At 35.5% G+C, this 22,984-nt stretch overlaps 1 protein-coding gene across 2 annotated transcripts in view; it reads right to left on the reverse strand.

Annotated features, from left to right (window-relative positions):
• The window catches only part of sez6a (seizure related 6 homolog a), a 66,855-nt gene that overhangs the window by 14,496 nt on the left and 29,375 nt on the right, over positions 1 to 22,984 (reverse strand). For both annotated transcript variants that reach the window (XM_073829682.1, XM_073829681.1), the window contains exons 2-6: positions 15,227 to 15,823; positions 13,148 to 13,275; positions 5,296 to 5,488; positions 1,885 to 2,070; positions 1,484 to 1,652 (exon numbers count right to left, since the gene is read on the reverse strand). In XM_073829682.1, the coding sequence (XP_073685783.1) occupies positions 1,484 to 1,652; positions 1,885 to 2,070; positions 5,296 to 5,488; positions 13,148 to 13,275; positions 15,227 to 15,823 (1,273 nt within the window). The remainder of the gene's footprint in view (positions 1 to 1,483; positions 1,653 to 1,884; positions 2,071 to 5,295; positions 5,489 to 13,147; positions 13,276 to 15,226; positions 15,824 to 22,984) is intronic.

Below are 22,984 nucleotides of genomic sequence, written 5' to 3' on the forward strand. Positions count from 1 at the left end.
AATATGTACCTTTTAGGGGTATGTAAAGTACAAAAGAGTACCTTTTTAAAAAGTGTCACCCGCCTTTTTTCCCTGGGAGTCTTTGAACAATTTAAAACAAAGAAAAATTGAAAATACACTGATAAATCTGAACCAGTTTTCTTTTTAGTCTATATGTTTACTTTGTACACTACCATTCGAAAGTTTGGGATTTAAAAGAATTCTCTTATGCTCACCAAGGCTGCATTTATTTGATCAAAAAATACAGTAAAACAGTAATATTGTGAAATATTATTACAATTTAAAATATCTGTTATCTATTTTAATATATTTTAAATGTTAAAATATATATATATATTTCCAGAAATTAATCGTGATTAATCTTACCTAACATTAAAGGATTTAAATATACTTTTATATTGCAATAATTTCACATTCAATCTTTAAATGAATGTAGAAGCAACATAAAGGCAGTGTACTTTTAATATTTATTAATTATTTATTTTTTTATGACTGAAGGTGAGTATCACTGATTCCAATACTACTGATGTCTTTAGGAAATAGTTTTTCCCCCTAATATTTAACCACTGACTATAGCCATTCATCATTACAGCTAGCAGTTTTACCATGTATTAGACTTTAAAAAAAGGACTTTTAATTTAAGTGAACTTAAAACAATCTTCACATAAACCCATTATTTACCTGTGCCCTTCAGCAAGTAGGAAATATACAGAAATTGAATAAAGTTATCAAACACTAAATTCTAAATTAAATATAGATTAATCCTTAAAGCTACAAAAGTTATTGATTTCCTCTTTTTTCTTTTGTTCTTTGATTAACAGACATCACAGCAGCTGGGTTTTTAGGTTATTTGGCTGCTATTACTCTAAGAGCTACCACTGCTGAACGGACGCGGATCTGATATGCATGCATGTTTCATTCGTGCTTGAAATATGAAATGATACAGGCTACGAGCACAGTATAACAGCTGACAGGACAGAAGAATGACTTTTTACTGAAAAACAGCCTGACAACATCTCATCTGACTGCAGTTCACTGTTTTTTTACTGAAGCTTCCTCGTTGCCTGAAACTTTCCCGCGCTCATTTGAATAGCGTCTGACGTAAAAAAATTGCTAAAATTGGACTGCATATCTGAAAAGTCTCCCATTTGATGTGGTCGTAAAGATGTTCTGCGACTAAAAAAATCCACTTCTTGTCAAGAAAAAAAGAAACAGAAGAACCCTAGCCCCGCCCCGCCCCTGCCTTACATTTTTTAATGCCGTTAAACTGGAAAAATGTATCGCCTGTGCTAATTTTGACAACACTAATCCTTGCTGAATAAAACTATTAATTTCCTTCAACTGAACCCCAAACTTTTGAATAGTAGTGTATATAAATCTGATTTCAGCCCACTAAAAATGTTTCACATTCATAGTATTTGGGGAATTTTAGAGAATATTAATTAAAAAAAATACTTCAAAGTAAAAAACCCAAAGCACATGCCTGTCATCATCCTCAGCCAGTGCTACTTTCTCAAAGTGAACGTGGAGCCGATGGCCCTCAGGGGCCTCCAGTACCCAATGACATGTCAGATTGTTGCTGTAATTTCCTGGAAACCCCGGAGAGACGATACGACCCTGAGTGGCATTTCTCATCATCCCCCCACAAGCAGCTAGGCATGAAAGACAAAAAGAGAAAAACTGCTGTGAATTTGCTGCACTCAGTTCTCTTCATTTTCATTATGCATGGCACAGATTTCCAACAGACTGCCAAAAACTAATGAGGCTAATGAAAAGGAATAACATGGGTCCATTTAAATGAAACTAAAGCACAAGTCATAATTTTTGACGTGTAGCAATTTAGAGCCGTACATACAGGCGTAATGTCAGTTTGTCCTCTCATACCTTGACACCTGGGCTCTCTGCCACTCCAGTAGGGTGTGGTGGCATTTCGGCATGTGAGGGAGGAGGGGCCCTGGAGCTGATAGCCAATCAGACAGGAGAAATAAGCCACGCCCCCTACCTGAAGACCAGTCACTGATACTTCACCGTTTTCAGGGGCCAGTGGGGATGCACAACTCAAAGCAAAGGCTGAAAAGAGAAAGAGAGAGAAGCAGAAATACAAATTTTATTTTGCATTTAGCTATATGACTTTTATTTACAAATAACTATAGTTTTTTAAATTCTGTTTAGTGACGCTTGTGGCATAGAAATTAGACACAGTATGCTTTAAGGTAGCAATTAAACTTAAATAAATTATATGCTTAATCAGTTTTCCATTACAAATAACGTTTAAAATCAAGATACATTTTTCTTTGCTTAAAACAAGCAAAAACATATCTGTCAGTAGGGTAAGAATAATGATCTTGTTTTCCAGTTGAATTACGTTTTTCATTTTTTTTTTAAAACAAGAACTAATATCTTAATTTCCCTTCTCAAATAAATGCATCTTGAATTTTTAGATATTTACAATGGAAAACTTACAAATACTAAGTAATTTTGCATTTGTTTGTTTGAAATAGGCAGAAAACATTGCTGTCACAACGTGAGCAGAAGTTCTGTGACCTTTGACGTCTAATTCAGCAATTACATTTAATGGCATTTTTATCTTACAGTGCATTTAAGGCACATTTCATCACTCTTTGTGCTCCCTTGGAACTGAACCTTTGATCTTAGTGCTTCTAGTGCAATTGAGGCACAGGAACACAGAGCTGAGTAAACAGACCTGAAAGCAGATGCTTAAATCTGACCCAGACTCCTTTATCTGTCACTAAACCGATCAGGTGCTGGTTAAATGTGCGGAAGCAACATTTAATGTCCAGTCGAGCTCACCAGCTGTGAATAACTGGCCCTCCTTTCTCTGTTTCCATGGTGATTAATGTTCCATAATGCCCAGTTGTTTAGTTATTACTAATAATGACTCAGTTCAAGCACAGCAGGGCAGAATCGCTGCTTGGGGGTTATGGCCAACAGATGCCAGGGCTTTTTGTAACACTAATCCAATCTGTCTATCAGCGGAAAGAGAGCCACTGACAGACATTTCCATATAATGAAAAGGGAATTAAAATGGCAGAGCAAAAACGTTTCAGGGTCAGCTGACAGAGTCTAAAAAAAAGAAACTAAATGCATCATGATTGAAATAAGAGTGGAAGTATGAAATCAAAGAAGTGCTTTGCTTGAAAACAATACTGGAAGCAAATTGAGTCTGATGCTACAAAAATGCTACATGGTTATACATATATTTGTTTTAAAACAATTTCATTTTTGAACATCAAGTAATAGCTATAATAATAACAAGCAAAACTGTCTGCATTTTGACATGGTGTGACCATTAATTGTATCATTTCAGCTAGATGTAATAAGTAAAATACCAGCGGCATCATATCATGGGAAGGTCATCATATGCCAAATGGTTCATTAATTTGACTGCTTTTGCGAGTGTATCGGTGCTCTTCATGGCCTCTCAGCTGCATCTCTCTGCCTTTAATAGCATTTATTGAGCCCTTGACCGCTTGAACGGAGCATTTAACCCCAGCGCATAAATATCAATAGAGCACAGTGATGCATTATAGCTCTCTCTCATTTAATCTCTCTCTGGGACAAACGCTATTGATCTCTGTTTAGCAGCAGGAGCGGCGTTCACGTGTGCTTCAATTGCATTTAAACTCAACAGGCATTTGGCCAGCAACTTTATCTTAAGGGGCTGCCAAACCCAACCCAGATGATGCTGGGATTTGATTTTATATATAGTCTTGTTTATGTGTGTGTTTATACAGTTGAAGTCAAAAGTTTACATACACCTTGCAGAATCTGCAAAATGTTATTTATTTTACCAAAATAAGAGGGATCATACAAAATGCATGTTATTTTTTATTTAGTACTGACCTTGAGATATTTTACGTTAAAGACTCTCTGATGCTTTAGAGAGAAACACAATGCATTAAGAGCCAGGGGTGTAAACTTTTGAACAGAGTGAAGTTGTGTACATTTTTCTAATTTTGGCTAAATATCTTTTTTTTTTCATTTAGTACTGCCCTTCAGAAGCTACAGAATATACTTACATGTTTCCCAGAAGACAAAATAAGTTAAAATTCAAATTCAAAAGTTTTAATGCTCTTAATGCATTGTTTTTCTTTTTGAAGCATCAGTGAGTGTTTGAACCTTCTGTAATAGTTGGATATGAGTCCCTCAGTGTGAAAAGATGGATCTCAGAATCATGCAGTCATTGTTGGAAAGGGTTTAAATAGACAAAAAAGAATTTGCAATGATCCGAAAAATTTAAAAATAGTTAAAAGTTGACAATTAAAAAAAATAGCTGAACATAAGTTCACAAATAAAAAATATTGTTTAAATTGTTACTGTCTTGAGTTGTTCTTTTGGAATAAATTAAAATGCTTAAAAACACTAACTTGATGAGATTTATACTTGGCTTTAATAAATAGAATATTGATTACATTGTTAATGTAAAATTGATAGTATAATGTTTACTTAACCAAGAAAATGTGACTGGGTCATGAATTTACATTTGATTAAAAAACACTGATTGATAGATAGATATAGATATATAGTTTGGAGTCAGTAAGATTTTTTTTTTTTTTTTTGAGAAAAGAAATAAAAAAATGAATAGTTTTATTTAGCAAGGACACATTACATTGATCAAAAGTGGAAGTAAAGACATTTATAATGTTAAAAAAGATTTGAACTTTCTATTCATCAAAGATTCCTGAAAAATGGTATCATGTTTCCACAAAAATATTAAGCAGCACAACTATTTTTTAACATTGATAATAATAAGAGATGTTTATATCAATAATAAGATGAGCACCAAAACAGCATATTAGAATGATTTCTGAAGGATCATGTGACACTGAATACTGGAGTAATTGAAAATTCAACTTTTGCATCACAGGAATGAATTCCATTTTAAAATATAAAAAAACAAAAAAACAGTTATTTTAAATTGCAATCTCTCTAAATGAGCTGTCTGCTTGAAAATAAATGTCTAGTGTGTATTAGATTTCTTTGCCAATCCACACACACATTCAAACAAACAGCTGCTGTCTGTCTCCTCTGGAAAACATCCTCAACATGTTTACACTGAGGAGTACCCTCAGCGTCAAACCCCTCAAGGATTCTAGCTTGAGAGATGATGTTTTATTCCTGAGGCTTTTTTTCCATTCTATAAAACAATCAGTACTAATATTTGTTCATAGTTCTGTAGGCAAGACTAAGGAAGAATCATATAGCAAATTGATTTTTCCACTTAATAGTAAAGCAAATCATTCAAAATATTAGCACAAAACAGTGAGATGGTACCTCTGTACCGCAGAAGTAATAAACCAGGCTGAACAGGCCAGTCACTGACAAACTGCACCGAGATCTGGTTGCTAGAGCTCCGCAGCACCAGACCTCTGTATAACACTGAGTTGTTGGCTAGAATTGAGGCCACAGGTCCACCTAGATCCTCCAGAACCGCCTCCATCCCATCATCCAAACTCGCGTTCAGCACCTGCGGCACAAGGGCAGAATCAGATCAAAACGTAGGCTGTGATATTGCAAACTTACATGATTGCATCTGTGTAGTTATCTATTAGAATCAGCTCGGCTGAAAGTGTGTTTTGGATGCACTTCAGTGGGTCTAGAATATGAAAGAGTGTGTGGAGGTTCTTCTGATCGGTTTTGTTGCATGTGCCTCAGAGATAAGCATACTGACCAGCGTTGTGTGAAGTGTTGAGCTGCCCAGTCACATCAGAGCTGATACTGATACACACTGATATGTTTTTACAAACCGCTGTGAGAGCAGCACAGGAGATATACAGGTGAAACAGTTTTTCTTGTTGCATTACAGGTATTAATTTAATACTTTGGAGAATTTTTTTCTCTGGAAAGAAAAAAAATGTTTTCCTCAGCAGTTTGTTGAAAATGCTATCAACAGAACATACAGTCAAGCCTGAAATGATTCATACCCCTGGCAAATTCTGACTTAAAGTTACTTTTATTCAACCAGCAAGTTTTTTTTTGACTGAAAATGACTCAGGCTTCTCCCAAAAGATAATAAGACGATGTACAAGAGGCATCATTGTGGAAAAAAATATTTCTCAGCTTTTATTTACATTTGAACAAAAAGTGGCATGTCCAAAATTATTCATACCCTTTGCAAACTGTCACAATCTATGGGAAAATCCAAAGTTATATACCATTACAAATAGTCCAAGCTGTTCTAAAGCATCCTAATTACCCTGATTCATTGGGAACAGCTGTTTTAAATAACTCAACAGTGAAAAACAGAAGCTCTTTTCTGTTGGTTTGCGAACAGTCATGGATAAGACAAAGGAGCTCACTGAGGACCTGCGGCTGCGCATTGTGGCTGCTCACAAGTCAGGAAAGGGCTATGAGACCATATCTAAATGAAGTTCCAGTGGCTACAGTGCAAAGTATTATTAAAAAATACAAGATGTTCTGCACTGTGAAAAATCTCAGAGGACATGGTCGGAAGCCAAAAGTGACACCTGTGCTGGCCAGGAGGATAGTGAGAGAGGTAAAAAAGAATCCAAGGATCACCACCAAGGCCATCCTGATGAATCTGGGCTCTGCTGGTGGCAACATCTCAAGGGTGGGTTCCACGGACACAGACCAAGGCGGACACCACTTCTCCAGATAAGGCACACCAAAGCCCGCTTGGCCTTTGCAAATGCTCATCTGGACAAAGAAGAAGTCTTCTGGTCTTCTGTTTTGTGGTCAGATGAAACAAAAATTGAATTGTTTGGCCACAATTATGTAGCCTTCATTTAGCGTAAAAAAAGGAGAAGCCTTCAACCCTAAGAACACCATCCTCACCGTTCAAACATGGTGGTGGGAACCTAATGTTTTGGGGGTGTTTTTCAGCCGGTGGACCAGGGAACCTAATCACAGTAAACGGCACCATGAAAAAGGAGCAATACATCAAAATTCTCAACAACAACATCAGGCAGTCTGCAGAGAAACTTGGCCTTGGGCACCAGTGGACATTTCAGCACGACAACAACCCAAAACACACAGCAAAAGTGGTGAAGAAATGATTAGCAGACAAAACATTAATGATTTGCAGTGGCCCAGCCAGAGTCCTGACTTTAAATCCAATTGAGAATCTGTGGAGGGAGCTAAAGATCAGGGTGATGGCAAGGAGACCCTCTAACCTGAAAGAGTTGGAGCTTATCGCTAAAGATGAATGGGCAAAAATACCAGTGGAGACATGCAAAAAGCTGGTCAGGAATTATAGGAAGCGTTTGATTGCTGTAGTAGCCAATAAAGGCTTTTCTATTGATTATTGAGAAGGGTATGAATAATTTTGGACATGCCACTTTTTGTTCAAATGTAAATAAAAGCTGAGAAATTATTTTTTCAAAATGATGCCTCTTGTACATCGTCTTATTACCTTTTGGGAGAAGCCTGTGTCATTTCCGGTCAAAAAAAAAAACTTGCTGGTTAAACAAAAGTAACTTTAAGTCAGAATTTGCCAGGGGTATGAATAATTTCGGGCTTGACTGTATGTGACCCCAGACCACAAATCCAGTCTTAAGTAGCATGGGTAGGCTATATTTGTAGCAACAGCCAAAAACGCATTGAATTAGTCAAAAATGATTGATTTTTAATTTATGCAAAAAATCATTAGAATATTAAATACATATCATGTTCCATGAAGATATTTAGTAAATGTTCTACTGGATATAAATTAAAACTTAATTTTTGATTAGTAATATACATTGCTTAATCTGGACAACTTTGAAGGTGATTTTCTCAACATTTTGATTTTTTCTCAATTAAAAAAATGACCCTTATGACTGGTTTTGTGGTCCAAGGTCACATATATAACAAATCAGAATTAAAGTCATTCGTTCATGAACCTGCCAACCCTGTCGCGCTGTATTGTTTTGATTTATTAAAGAGAAACCGACTCAAAAGACTCGTTTGGTCCAGAATCAAACCACAGTCGGTATGCTTTGAGATGTACTTTTAGTAGCGGTATTGCTGAGGTACTTCGTAGTAGATTCGCATTCGCAAAAGAACGCACGTTTGAGAACGGTAATAGAACCTGAATTCAAGGAATTCATTCGGTTCTGGTATTTTTTTAACTCGGTTTCCAACTCTAATGAGGACGAATTGCAGGTAATTTTGACAAACTGTAGTTTTGTTTTAGCCGTCATTGCATTGAAAATTGTTAATTTAAAGATGCATATGACTTTATTCCATCATTTCCTTCTGTGGTAGCTATAGCTTCAAAACCAAGTGACATTTGCAAACAAATAATGCTAGACCCAGAGCAGAGTTTACACAATCATTTACTTCTAAATCAAGCCTAAATAAATAAATATTAACAGAGAGTGAAGGAGCTGATGACCTGTAAAAAATTGCATAGATTTGAATACATGTATGATAAATTTAGCTTCATATTTCTAACCCTTTGCTTTTCTCTTTCCCTTGTGATTTGTCAGTCTCACGCTGAGAGGAATAACCATCCATGACACTCTTTTGCTTTACATCTCCCTGCTTTTTATGACACATACCGGAGCCAAGGTGAAATTAATATCAGATGACAGCAATCTTTTCAACTGAGACCTTGACTGTAAAACTCATTTTAGATGTGGTGGCAAGACCCTGAAATTCTCTTCAGGTTCAAGTGACTCCTTTCTGTGAATATTAGCTCATTTGCTCCATTATAATTTTTGTTTTTTAAACTCAAAAGCCAACTGAACAAGCACAAAGGCCTTAATTTCCATAAACTAGGTTTAAAAGTGTGTCATCAGATGTTCAGGTAATGGTCCCTGACCCCTGAGATGGGCAGGGTTAGCAGGGCAGCGTGTATGGAATAATGTGAGCGCTGTCATGGTCAACAGGTCGACAAGCAATTAAAATGAAACAGTGTTGAGAATCTTAATGATTTGTGGCCTTTCACAGGACCTTTGTGGACTCCAGCAGACCAGTTTGTGGAAAGTTAATGAGGGTCTAGCCGACAGAGCACTGGACCCTGGAGAGACGGCTTTGTGAATACAAGGTACCTCTAATTACAGCTCAACTAAAACTCCAATTTCACTACTAAACACTGTCCACCCGTTCATCAGCACATGAGCATTGATTAGATCATGAACTTTCCACTGCTATCTAGACGTTTTATGAGAGAATATATATTATGGATTTTGAGGTAAGCTGACTCATGTACTTCAGCATCTGTTTCACAAATGCCCATGAATCACCACAACCTTGGTCTCATACAAAATAATGATTAATAGTGAGTTAGCAAAAGGAGCACCAACTAAGCTAGAAATATTGTCACATAATTCATAGCAGTATCTGAAAACACATAAAACAGGCTTTTCATATGGAGGTGAAAATGCACTGTGAAGTTCATGGCTTTTTCACAAATAATTATTTAAAAAAAATGACAATTCAGTTCTGTTAACGGTTCTTGCGCATGCATTTTTTCACTGATGTGGGTGGAAAACTGTACTAAAGTAGTCTATAGCACTGACTGTGCGACATAAATGGCGCCACATCTATACCAGTCTGATTCCCAAACAAACGATTCTTAAGAGCTGGTCTTTTTCAAAACCATACAACATAACCAGTGTAGTCCGACTGATTCTTAAACAAATGACTCCCATGATCTGGTTTTGTTTTGTAGTGTATGAAAAACATAGCTAGTACAACCAGAGTAGTCCATCTGATTCCCAAAAGAATGGCTCTTATAAGCTGTTTTTTTGAATTATTCAAAATCATACAGCATAACCAGTGTATTCCAAGTTCCAACTGATTCTTGAACAAATTACTCTTACGATTTTTTTTTTTGCAGTGTTTAAAAAACACGTAACTAGTACAACCAGAGTAGTCCATCTGATTCCCAAAAGAACGACTCTTATGAGCAGGTTTTTTTAGTGAGTCAAATTCATCCAACATAACCAGTGTATTCCAACTGATTCTTGAACAAATTACTCTTACAATTTTTTTGTAGTGTAATCAGTACTTTCTAGAGATTAAAACATAAACAGCTTACAACTATTCTTTCATGAGTAGTCACGTGTGTAGTTACTGAGATTGTTGTTCATGGCAGCATGTGGCTAAAGATACACATTATGAATTCTAAGTGGTACTTTATAAAAAGAAATGAATGACATGTTTTATTTTGTGGTGTTATACAGTGCATTGCGAAAGTATTCATACTCCTTCATTTTTTCACGTTTCGTTATGTTGCTGCCTTATGTTAAACTGCTTTAAATTACTTTTACACTCTATACATCATAATAGCAAAGCAAAAAACTGCATAAGTATTCAGTATGTGGAACACTTCAAAATATAGCTCAGGAGCATTCATATTGCTTGTAGATGTTACGTTTTGAGTGAAGTTAACATTTGGCAAATACATTTGAATGTCATGATTTGGAAAGGCACACACGTCTTAATAAAAGGTCTAACAGCTGAAAATGCATATCAGAGAAAACTCAAGCCCTGAGGTAAAAAAAAAAACTGCCTGTAGAGCCTAGTAACAGGATTGGATCAAGCAACACATCTGCTGCATTGAAGGTTCACAGAAGCATGTAGTCTCCATTACCCTTAATGTAAGTAGTTTGAAACAACCAGGACTCTTCCTATTGCTGGTCTCCTGGTCAAGCTGAGCAAGTCATGGAGAAGGGCTTTGGTTAGAAATGGTGACCAAGAACCTGATGGTCACTCTAGTTGAGTTCCATGATCATATGTGGAGATGGGAGAGACCAACAGAAGAACAAACATCACTGCAACACTCCACCGATCTGGGCTTTATGGCAGTGTGTCAAGACTCAAATTTGGAATTTGCAAAAAAAGTCACCTAAAGGACCCTCAGAGTGTGAGAAACAAGATTTTCTGGTCTGATGAACATCAAGTCCAAGCATTAAGAGTACTATCTCAACAGTAAAGAGTCATGGTAGCAGCATATTCTGTGGGCCTGTTTTTCAGCGATAGGGACTTAGGGACTCGTCAGAGTAGAAGAGATAGCCTTAATGAAAACCCAGTCCAGAGCATTCAGAACCTCAGACTGGGCAGATGGTTTACCTACCAACAGGACAATGAGCCACATAGCAAGATTGGTTTATAGACAACTCTGGGCCTGAACCCAATCAAAAATTTTTGGAGAAACCTAAAAATGTGTGTCTGCCCCTATCCAACCTTGACAGAGCTTGAGAGGTAAGGAGGTGAGGAGAAGAATGGCAGATAATTGCCAAATGCTGATGAGCAAAGCTTGTCGCATCATACCCAAAAAGACTTGAGTTAAGGGTATGAATACTTATGCAATGGTCTTATTAAAATTTTATTTAGAATAAATTTATGAAGTTGTGACAATTCTGTTTTTGCTTTGTCATTATGGTGTATGGAGTGTAGATTGATGTGGAAAAAAAGTAATTTAAAGCAGTTTAACATAAGGTAGCAACATAAAACGTGAAAAAATTAATGGGTATGATTACTTTTGCAAGGCACTGTATATATTGAAAGTAATTTCTTCCATAAACTCCATTTCATCATTTGACAATGGAATTGCATCTCTTTTTTGTGAAATAATAGTATTACATTTCATCTCTTTAACTCTGGAGTTGGAACCCACAACTGTTAGCTGTCCTGATCTTTAACCACATGGATCTTTAAACATCCATATTCAAACAAATATGCGGCCATTGTGCCTTTAGCATCCCCTTCCAGAGCAAGCACATTTCAAAATCACTAGCTTTAAATTGGCCACTTGGAGAATTACAGATGCCAGGAAAGAGCAATTATTTTCGAGAAGTCTTGTTTTTGCAAGACATAAAAAAGCTAACGGGCGATCGGATCTTTCTAAGTTCTTTCTGTAGGATATGTTTGCGATCAGTTCAGTACATAAACCTTTTACACATTATAATATCCTCAAACATTAAAATTTCAAAAAACGCTTCAGCATTTTCATGATCTGCCTCAATTTAAATAAGATCAATATGCATTACAAATGAAAAAGTTTTGACTTCAGCCATAAATAAAAAATGTCAGCTGTTGCTGAATATTGCAAGCAAGTACCATTACTTGGAAAAGCAAATTCACCAAAGTACAGAGATCAACTTGTAGTCAAAATCCTGAAGTTGTCACATCTAAAATGTACAAAAAGTCAAGTGAGTGTCATGTGTATGATTCAGCACAGATCAGAGCCGCTCTCCTCCAACATATCTACTGTAAGGCTTTTTAGAAGGATTTTTTTTTCATTTGACACAGCAGCTGTGCTGCAGTCAAACACACTGATATGCGAACACAACGCTCGTCCTGGAACTCCATAAGGAAACTTTCACAACTTCAGACTGGAGGTCTTTATAAATGCCTGAGAGAGAATTGGCAGCATCTGTCTGCATGTCTCTAAAACTCTTATGTGCGATGTTCTGTCTCCTCACAATCAGTTTTTAAATGCATTTCTCTCTCTTCTGATCAATCCAAAATTAGAGGGCTGAGAAATTGCAGTGCAGTCGATCGAGCCGTATTGAGTTGGATGGCTGACAGGAACAATAACAAGTTCCACCTGATTGCATGAAGCGCAGAATTGACAGTGTCTGCGATGCTTCATTTGCCCAAAATGAACGGCTTGTTCTCTCTTGGCTTGAGTAATGAAGTAAGACATTTTGTAAATCCTCTTTGCAACTAATGAACTATTTAGAGAAGCACATAGTTTTCCTCTGTAGTTCATGATCATACTAGTATACTAAATATATAATTCTGTGATTTAAAGAAGGGCTACTCAACTAAGTGGTCACTAATATCATTATGCTATTCTTCATTTTAATTCTCAGTTGTATTATATTTCTTACATTACTGGCTCTGTTTGTCTATAGCAATTTAACTATTGTGTTGACCTGTTTGCAGTTGTCAGGCTTCTCAGTCCATACTTGCCATTTAGGAAAATAGCAAAATATATTTATATCATACCCATGTAGTTATGCAGAAAGCGCAAAAGAGAATATCTTGTCATGCTGAGCCTGTAGATACAAGCTGAGCCTTTTTTAATTTCTGTATACACTTACGAAATTTCAATGTTAAGTGTAGAGGAGATGGAAATGACACTCTGTTGCCCTTGAGAGACAAAGATGTGCGAGAGAGACGCTTCTCCTAATCTGCATATGATAAAAGCCTTAGATGAAAAAGAACTGACCTGAATCTCAACGCCATAACCCAGATATACAGTAACCAGGCAGGTGCAATGAATGTGGGAATCAAATGAGACATCCGGGGGGAGCTCAATATAACCCTCGGCGTCTGTGAAGTTCATATCGCAGTGAGCTGGAAAAAGAAAGACAGAGAGAGAGAGAGAAGGGCACCATTCTGAAGTCACCCCTTTTACTGCTGTCTTATGTTTGGTTGGCTGTGCAATAATCCTCCATTAACTCTGAGGCCTGTGCATTGTCATAAAGATCAACATCCATAACCATCTATATCTTTCATCCATAGATAGCCATTTCAATCTGTAGCTGTCCAGATCCATCTATAACCTGTGTATCTAGCCATCCATAATTATTCATATCCATCTATCCATATTCATATACATCTACATCCATATCTATAATTATACATATGTATCCATATCTATCCATATCCACCAAATTCCATATCTATCTATCCTCATCTGCCTATATTCATCTATCCATACCCATCTATATCCATCCATTTCTATCCATACCCATTTCTATCATGTCTATCTATCCGTCTATACCATCTGTATCTATCCATTATCCATATTTGTCTATCCATATTTATTTATATCCTCCAGATCTAGCCATCCATATCTAGCCATACCTATGTATATCTAACCTCCATATCTAGCCATATTTTTTATCCACCATCCTTATCTATCTATCCATCTACAGTATATCCATCCATGTCCTTGTATGTCCATGCATATCTCTATCCAAATCCATGTGTGTGTGTGTGTGTGTGTGTATATATATATATATATATATATATATATATATATATATATATATATATATATATATATATATTCATTTCCATCTATATCATATCTAGCCATACCCATCTATATCATAAGTATCTATCCATATCCATCTGTATAATATCTATCCATACCTCTCTATATCCATCTGTATCTATTTATCTGTATCCATCGATGTTCATCTATCTATACCGATCTATATCCATAAATATTCTTCTATATCATATCTAGCTATACCCATCTATATCATATGTATTTTCCATATCCATCTATATAATCTATCCATACTGATCTACCTCTATATCATATCTATATTATACCTATATCATCTTTATTTATCCATATCCATTTATGTAATATTTATCTATATTCATCTATCTATTCATATCTATCTATCCATGTCCATCTATATTCATCTATCAAGCATATATATCATATATAAACATACCATCTATATCCATCCATATCTATATCATATCCATCTATATCACATATAGCCATACCCATCTATATAAAAATATATCTATACTATCTATATCCATCCATATCTATCCATATCCATCTATATCACATATAGCCATACCCATCTATATAAAAATATATCTATACTATCTATATCCATCCATATCTATTCATATCCATCTATATCATATCTAGCCATACCCATCTATATCATCCTTATCTATCCATACCATCTATGTGATATCTATCCATACCCATCTGTATCTATCCATATCCATATATATAATCTATCTAGCTATACCCATCTATATCTATCTATATCTTTTCATATCTGTCTATATCATCGGTATATGGTTTTCCATCCATAGATATATCCACATTTATATACCTGTACAAATCCATCTAAATCCTCTGTATCTAGCCATCCATATGTACTAGTCATGTTTATTTATTCATATCCATCTATCCACTTATACATATCCATCCATATATATTCATACCCATCTATATCTATCTATATCTGTTCATATCCATCTATATCATATCTGTCTATACCATCTATATCCATCCATATCTATTCATATCCATCTATATTCTCCAGATCTAGCCCTCCTCTTGCCATATTTGTCTATATCCACCATCCTCATCCATCCATATCTATTTATTTATCCATATCCTTCTATATCTATTCATGTCCTCAAGTTATCCATCCATATCTAGCATCCACATCTATCTTTCCATCCACATCCATCTATAACCATCCATATCTATTATCAGTACCTATCTATGTCCATCCACAAACTCTATAACTCAATGTACCTGGAGATGTCTCAGAGGAATATCCCGGTGTGGATTTCCCCTCTGGCCTCCGTGGTTCTTTCTTAGGTGAAGTTGACAGAGACAGTGGGGGCAAAGTACTTTCCTTGTCAAAGGCTTTCTTTGTTGTTGTATTGAGAGTTGTCTTTTGACCTGTGCTTGTGGGAGTGCTTATAGGAATGGTGGGGTTTGTGAGGGGCTGAGAGGTGACAACCATCTTCTCTGATGTTCTACTACGGCTTTTGCTGGGCATTCCTTGTTCCACAGATGTAGCCGCAGTCATGGTCAATGTGGTCGCAAGGTCAGAGAAGACTGCGGCATCCTCCTGAGGCACCAGAAGTGAATGTTCAGTGTTAGATGTAGAGGTAGAGACTGTTGGCACGGTGTGGGATGCCTCTTTAAAAAACTGCTGATCGTCCTCGAAGCTCTTGGTCAGCAGAGCTGAGTGGAGTTTGAGCAGTCTTAGGTTGGGGAGGATTGGTAGTCCATCTGTGGTGAGCTGCTGGACGTCAGTTGGTGGCTCCTGTTTGCTGGTGAAAGGGTCAAACTCTCTCTCTGATTCTGACTCCCCTCCTCTCCGAGTCTGTACAGTTCCATCCTCTGCAAAGTCCAAACAGATTGAAAGTTAGTACTAAAAAAACCTAGTCCAGTCTAAGGCAGTGATGTTTAAACTGGGCTGTATGGATCCCCAAGGGGCCATTGTAAAATTCGAAAGATTAAGAGTGTGTTCACAGTTGTAGTTTGGTCCGGACCAAAAAGGAAAATAATACATTTGGTCCTGGTCCTCTAAGCATTCACACTGGCATTTTTGACAGCGAACATAAACATACCGAATCTAAAAGCATAGTGATGCTCACAACCTGATTGGTCGGGCTGAATGATGTATATTTGTGACGGAACTCACCTAACACTCCAAACAAAAGGAAAAGGTGTGTCATCCTAAAGCGGTGCTTTTGACATCAAAAGTACCCATTTGGGGTTAATTGACTTCAGATTTTTTTAAGTCAACATTTATGTGATAAAAGTTGTGTCGACGTCGACTATTCGCGTATGATGTCATTAATGAACAAATACGCCTTAACCTTGAGCTGAGTCTCAAACACTTTGTGCACAGCTATGGCATATGACACAGCGCTGCCTACATGGCTGTTGCTCCTATAATGGCTTGCTTTTATCAGTTATTTTGTCTTTGGGTCGTTATATTTCTCACAGATTTCTGCTAGTTCTAAATCAGATACAGATAAAGTAGTACTGTAAAGATTACATTTATATAAAGTCATTAGTGAGAGAGCGATTGCGTTTGTGAATTAATTCCACCTGGCAGCCTAATAAAGCCATGGGTTTTTCAGCATTTTTGTGTATTTGAACCCTTTCCAACAACGACTGTATGATTTTGAGATCCATCTTTTCACACTGAGGACAACTGAGGGACTCACATGCAAATTTTGCAGAAGATGTAAACGTTCACTGATGCCTCAGAAGGAAACACGGTGCATTAAGAGCCGGGGGTGAAAAATTTTGAATTTGAAGGTTAAACTGTTAAACTGAACTTATTTTGTGTTAACATGATATTTAGGCAAAATAAGAAAAATGTAGGGTTAAACGTTTCCAACCCTGGCTATTAATGCATAGTTTTTCCTTCTGGAGCATCAGTGAGCGTTTGAACCTTCTGTAATAGTTGCATATAAGTCCCGCAGATGTCCCCAGTATGAAAAAAATGGATCTCAAAATCATACAGTCATTGTTGGAAAGGGTTCAGTTTAAATACATTATAAAAATAATTAACATTTAGCAGATTCTGCAAGGTGTATGTAAACTTTTGACTTCAACTGTATGTAACAAATATTTTACAAATGCTTTAAAAGTCATTGTACATAAGTTTTTGTAATGGTATTATATCTTTTTTAAACATATTAAGGCGATGCTTTCTTGCAAAGTCATTATTTAGTAGTTTAAGAGTGACACAAGAGGTTCAATATTGCTGTGATCTTAAGTGCTGAAGAACAGCAGCATCTTTCAGTGAAAAGAAAGTGTAAGGCAATTACAGCACGTCTTTCATCTCAAGATTAACACACCTCGCTAGGCAGGAGAGCTCTCAGAAGGGTTCAGGGAGAGAGAGAGAGAGAGAGAGAGAGAGAGAGAGCTGTATAATGACAGCCGGCACTTCAGGCCTGAAAGTCTCAACAAATGTTTATGATCAGAAACAAACTGTAATCAAAAAGACAGGCCTCATTTGCCACTGAGAGGAAGTGAGTCATTCGAGTATGTCATTCAGACACAAAGATTCTTAAAAGCATGTCCGACAAAAAAAATATAAAAGTCCAGTTTGATCAAAAACAGTCATTATGAGAATGTCAGAGACTGTTGTTGATCATTCTTTGACTTTTGAATGCATCATAACATTCAGACTGCATGCACTTTCTTTGCAATTTGCAAAGGAAATGATTTTTATCTTTGATAATTAAGTTGAATGATTGGTAAAAAAATGTAGCTTCTAAAGATCATAAATTGAGAATTCTGTCATTTCCTACCCTGTGTCTTTGAAAGCTTGAATGACCTTTTTTGTGGAATATGAAAGTTATTATCAAAATGTCCAATCTGTTCTTTTCCATATAGTGAAAATGCTTGGTGATCACTGGCACAGTCTAGTTGTAATGTTTTTTTTTTTTTTTTTTTTTTACAAATTATAGGAGTTTTGCCACAGTTAATCCAGTGAATGTTTCTCAGGGTAAGATTGTTGTTGAAAGTCAATTTTCTTATAAGAACATACCATAAGTTTTGGCTACAAACAAGCTGTTGAAAATTTCGAACATTACTGCACATGTTGGCATCTCTCTGCTTTTCATTTTTAGATACAGTTGCATTCAAAAGTTTACATACACCTTGCAGAATCTGCAAAATGTTAATTATTTTAGCAAAAAAAGAGGGATCATACAAAATGCATGTTATTTTTTATTTAGTACTGACCTGAATAAAGACATTTACATATAGTCCACAAAAGAAAATAACAGTTGAGTTTATAAAAATGACCCTGTTCAAAAGTTTACATACACTTTATTCTTAATACTGTGTTGTTACCTGAATGACCCACAGTGTTTTTTCCCCTTTTTTGTTTAGTGATAGTTGTTTATGAGCCCCTTGTTTGTCCTGAACAGTTAAACTGCTCACTGTTCTTCAGAAAAATCCTTTAGGTCCCATTTGGTTTTGTATCATTTTTGTGTATTTGAACCCTTTTCAACAAAGACTGTATGATTTTGAGATCCATTTTTTCACACTGAGGACAACTGAGGGACTCATATGCAACTATTCAGAAGGTTCAAATGCTCACTGATGCGTCTGGAAAAATTAAGAAGGAAAAGAAGGAAAAATTAAGCATTAAGAGCCAGGGGTGTAAACTTTTGAACAGTTGATGTGTACATTTTTCTTATTTTGCCTAAATATCATATTTTTTTCATTTAGTACTGCCCTTCAGAAGCTATTGAAGACAAAATGAGTTACATTTAACCTGATCTTGATGAAAAGTTTTCACCCCCCAGCTTATAATGCTTCATTTTTCATTCAAGTGAGTGTTTGAACCTTCTGTAATAGTTGCACATGAATCCCTTGGTTGTCCTCATTGTGACAAGATGGATCTCAAAATCATACAGTCATTGTTGGAAAGGGTTCAAATACACAAAAATGCTGAAAAAACAAAGAATTTGTGTGATCCGAAGGATTTTTCTGAAGAACAGTGGGCAGTTTAATTGTTCAGGACAAACAAGGGACTCATGAACAACTACCACTAAACAAAAAAAAAACAAAAAAAAAAAACACAGCTGTGCCTGTGGATCATTCAGGTAACAACACAGTATTAAGAATCAAGCATATGTAAACTTTTGAACGGGCTCATTTTTATATTTTCATTTTCTACTGTGGACTATATGCAATCATCTTTTATGTGAAATATCTTATTTAGGTCAGTACTAAATAAGAAATAACATGCATTTTGTGTGATCCCTCTTGTTTTTGTTAAAATAATTAACCTTTGCAGATTCTGCAAGGTGTAAACATTTGACTTCAACTGTATTTGTAATATTTCACTTAGGTTGGAAGGAAATCCTTTTGTTTTCCTGTTACCAGTTGGAAAAAAAACCTGCTTGTGTGACACCGCTGAAAACAACATCTGGAGTTGTGTTTTATCTGTCAGGAAGTGCTTCCATTATTGAGACGTGTGAGAGAAGTGCTGTATGAACTGCTGTCAGATCATCTGTCTCTTTATAATCATTCCTACAGGATTACAGCAGCTATCCACTGGGACTTTAACACTCTCTGGCTTGAGGAAAATTGTAAGCTGCAAATGTATAGACTAACTCACAAATCCTTATAACAGGACGGCTTTGCTAAATCAGTCTTAAAAGGAACATCAAATGCAAAATTCACTTTTACATGGTTTTTGCATATAAATGTGTCTTAGCAGTGTGTGGACACAACCTTTTTTTTAATCCCCAAAAACCTAAACAGTCTCAATTACCAAGCCATTTTGATTTTCTAAGCAGTATGATGTCATACTGCTCAAGCTCCGCCCACAACTGCTAACAGACTGTGCGTATTTGCATATTTACTCCCTCAGCCAGTTGTACAGGTCCGCCATTTTCTCTTGCTCGAGCAGCTTATAGCAACAACAATGCTTCGTAAGCTATGCAGATGTTTTGTAGTGCAACTGCACAAAAAAAGAAAAGAGTGGCGGGGTGAGCAGCAACTCATTAGCATTTAAAGAGCCCTGCACCAAAATGGGCCACTGTGAACAGAGCTGTTTTTGACAGAGTAAAAAGGTGATTGTTTTACACAGCCCTTGAGAAATTTTGCAGGCTTCATGAAGAACCTAACAAATCATGGAAAAGGCCATCCGATGTCCCCTTTAAAGGGACCTAAGTTTACCTAAAAATGAAATTTGTCATAATTAGTTGACCTTTATATAACTTCCAACTCATGATTTTTCTCAATTTCCATTCTAGCTCTCAAATCTCAAAATCCTCCTTTCCTATTCTACACGAAGACAGAAATTCACATGGATTTGGAACAACATTGAGGGTGAGTAAATGATGACAGGTTTTCATTTTTAGCCGAACTACCCCTTTTAAAGTGTTTTGTGACAACCAGAGACAGTCATCAAGGTTTATTTTGCCTTCATAGTACATCCTATACATCTCAAAATAAAGCTCTGAGAAGCTCTGAACCCCAGAAGAGCAGATACCTCTGAGACCGACTGTTATTTCTGCGTTCAAACAGCATGAGATCTCAAGTGTGTTTTTACTCCCTAATTAGGGAACTAGATGACAGTGTGTTCTAACAGGATGTAGCTTGGCGGGACAGTGAAGACAGTAAGAGATAAAAAGAACATCACTGACGCAGACTGTAAATGGCAGACGAATCCTAAAGGGAGCAGAGATTTGGAGATGGCTTTTGGAGACCAGCGCACAGTCAAACTCTCAGCGGGAGTTACAGCTTTGCTCTTATTATTGGATCAGCCTGTAGTAAGGTGGCAGTGAACACTGGTGGAAGGCAGAATGAAGATAATCAGTTGTGGATTGTAATTATTTTGTTGAGGGAAAATATTGTTGAGTACTAAAAAGGTCAGAAATCTGAAAACTCCATTGGGTGCAGTCAAATCTCGGGATGTTTCTTTGTTTTATTGCTTTGTGTTTGTTTTAATCTTTATCCAGTCATCACAAATTGCTATAATTGGTCCATTAAACCAGCGCTAAGCAGAGAAACAAATATGCTGCTTATGTGCTGGTAATACTGATGAATAACTGAATTGAAATACACAGTTGGGAGTCCAACTAGAATAGCTGAAAAAAACTAGCTTGGCCAGGCTGGGAGACCAGCTTGCTAAGATTGGTTTTAGCAAGCTTTTTTATAACAAAATTACTAAAACGTAAACTAAAATTTAAACTAAATAAAATGAAAAATGTAAAAAAAAAAAAAAAATATATATATATATATATATATATATATAAAACAAATATACTGTATATGCTTAGAAATTAAATAAAACTGAAATAAAGTAAGTCTTAACTATTAAAATTACTCAATTTAAATACGTTATTATTTTTTTATGATTTTTTTAAATAATATTTTAAAACATTAAACAAAAACAACAAAATTACTAAAACGTAAACTAAAAAAAAAATATATATATATATATATATATTAGTGGTGGGCCGTTATCGGCGTTAACGTGCTGCGTTAACGTGAGACTTTTATCGGGCGATAAAAAAAAATATCGCCGTTAATCTATTCTCAAAATTGGGTTGGGAGCTGGGTCTAAACTACGCAAGCTATGATGACTTTCACCTTGATAGTTTAACGCGGATGTATACCAAAGACTATAGGATATGGTCGCGCGTTTATGTCTCCTCCGCCAAAACACAGACGGGATCACGTCGTCCTCCATTCATAAAAACCGAATCTACTATAGCGCGAAATGCCACGTAAATTCATCGTTTTTTGGATTCATAAATCAAATATGGTCTGTCACTTAATTCAAATCGCGATATGGACTAGTGTCTGTGAAAACTGAAATGCAAAAAGACCGTTTTAATATGAATCCGGTATGTTCGGCTTGCCTAGCTGTATGCATGAAATTCATACTATGAATGGTGGAGACGCGCTTTTACTACACGCATACTGAAACACACGTGACGCTCCCGGTAATTTTTGGCATTTGCATCTCACATGAACAGATAAACTCAATCTCCCAAACTGCTGTGAGTGTCACTTTTACCGTTTCATTTGAGAAAACTCGCATCATGTCATACTGTATACACAGAAACTTCACGGCAACCTGTCAAAATAAAAGTACGGCGTAACATGTTTAGTCATTATTTGGGTAGCACACATATTCTGAATGCCTTCAGCAGAATTCAAATTAGCCATTTTAATCTAGATTAATCTAGATTAATTCCAAGATTTAATCTAGATTAATCTAGATTAAAAAAATTAATCTATGCCCACCCCTAATATATATATATATATATATATATATATATATATATATATATGAAAATATATGGCATATGTATAGACATATACTGTATATGCTTATAAATTAAATAAAACTGAAATAAAATAAGTTTAGGTATTAAAATTACTCAAATTAAATACATGTTTCCATTTAAAAAATAATAATAAAACATTAAACAAAATCATAAAATTACTAAAATCTAAACTAAAATTTACAATAAGTATTAAAATGACTAAAACTTCAACTAAAAATATATGTAAAATTACTAAAATTACTAAAACTTAAACTAAAATTAAAACAAAAAAACTTAAAAAAAATGCATTATATAAAAATATACTGTATATGCTTATAAATTAAATAAAACTGAAATAAAATCTGTTTATATAAAAATGACTAAAATTAAATACATTTTTACAATTTTTAAAAATTATATTTTTTTAATATTTAACATTAAAGAAAATCATAAAATTACTAAAACAAAAACTAAAATGTACAATAAGACTAAAATGTCAATAAAACGAAAAACTTAAACTGAAAATATGTCTAAAATATACTGTATATGCTTATAGATTAAATAAAACTGAAATAAGTCTAAGTATTAAAATTACAAAAATGAAATATATTTTTACAATTTCTTAAAATTATTTAAAAATATGTTAAAACATTAAACAAAATCATAAAATTACTAAAACTTAAACTAAAATTAAAAGTAAATTAAATGAAAAACTTAAACTGAAAATGTCATATATAAAAAA

Source organism: Garra rufa, chromosome 23 (assembly GCF_049309525.1).
Source record: "Garra rufa chromosome 23, GarRuf1.0, whole genome shotgun sequence".
Classification (NCBI taxonomy): Eukaryota; Metazoa; Chordata; class Actinopteri; order Cypriniformes; family Cyprinidae; genus Garra; species Garra rufa.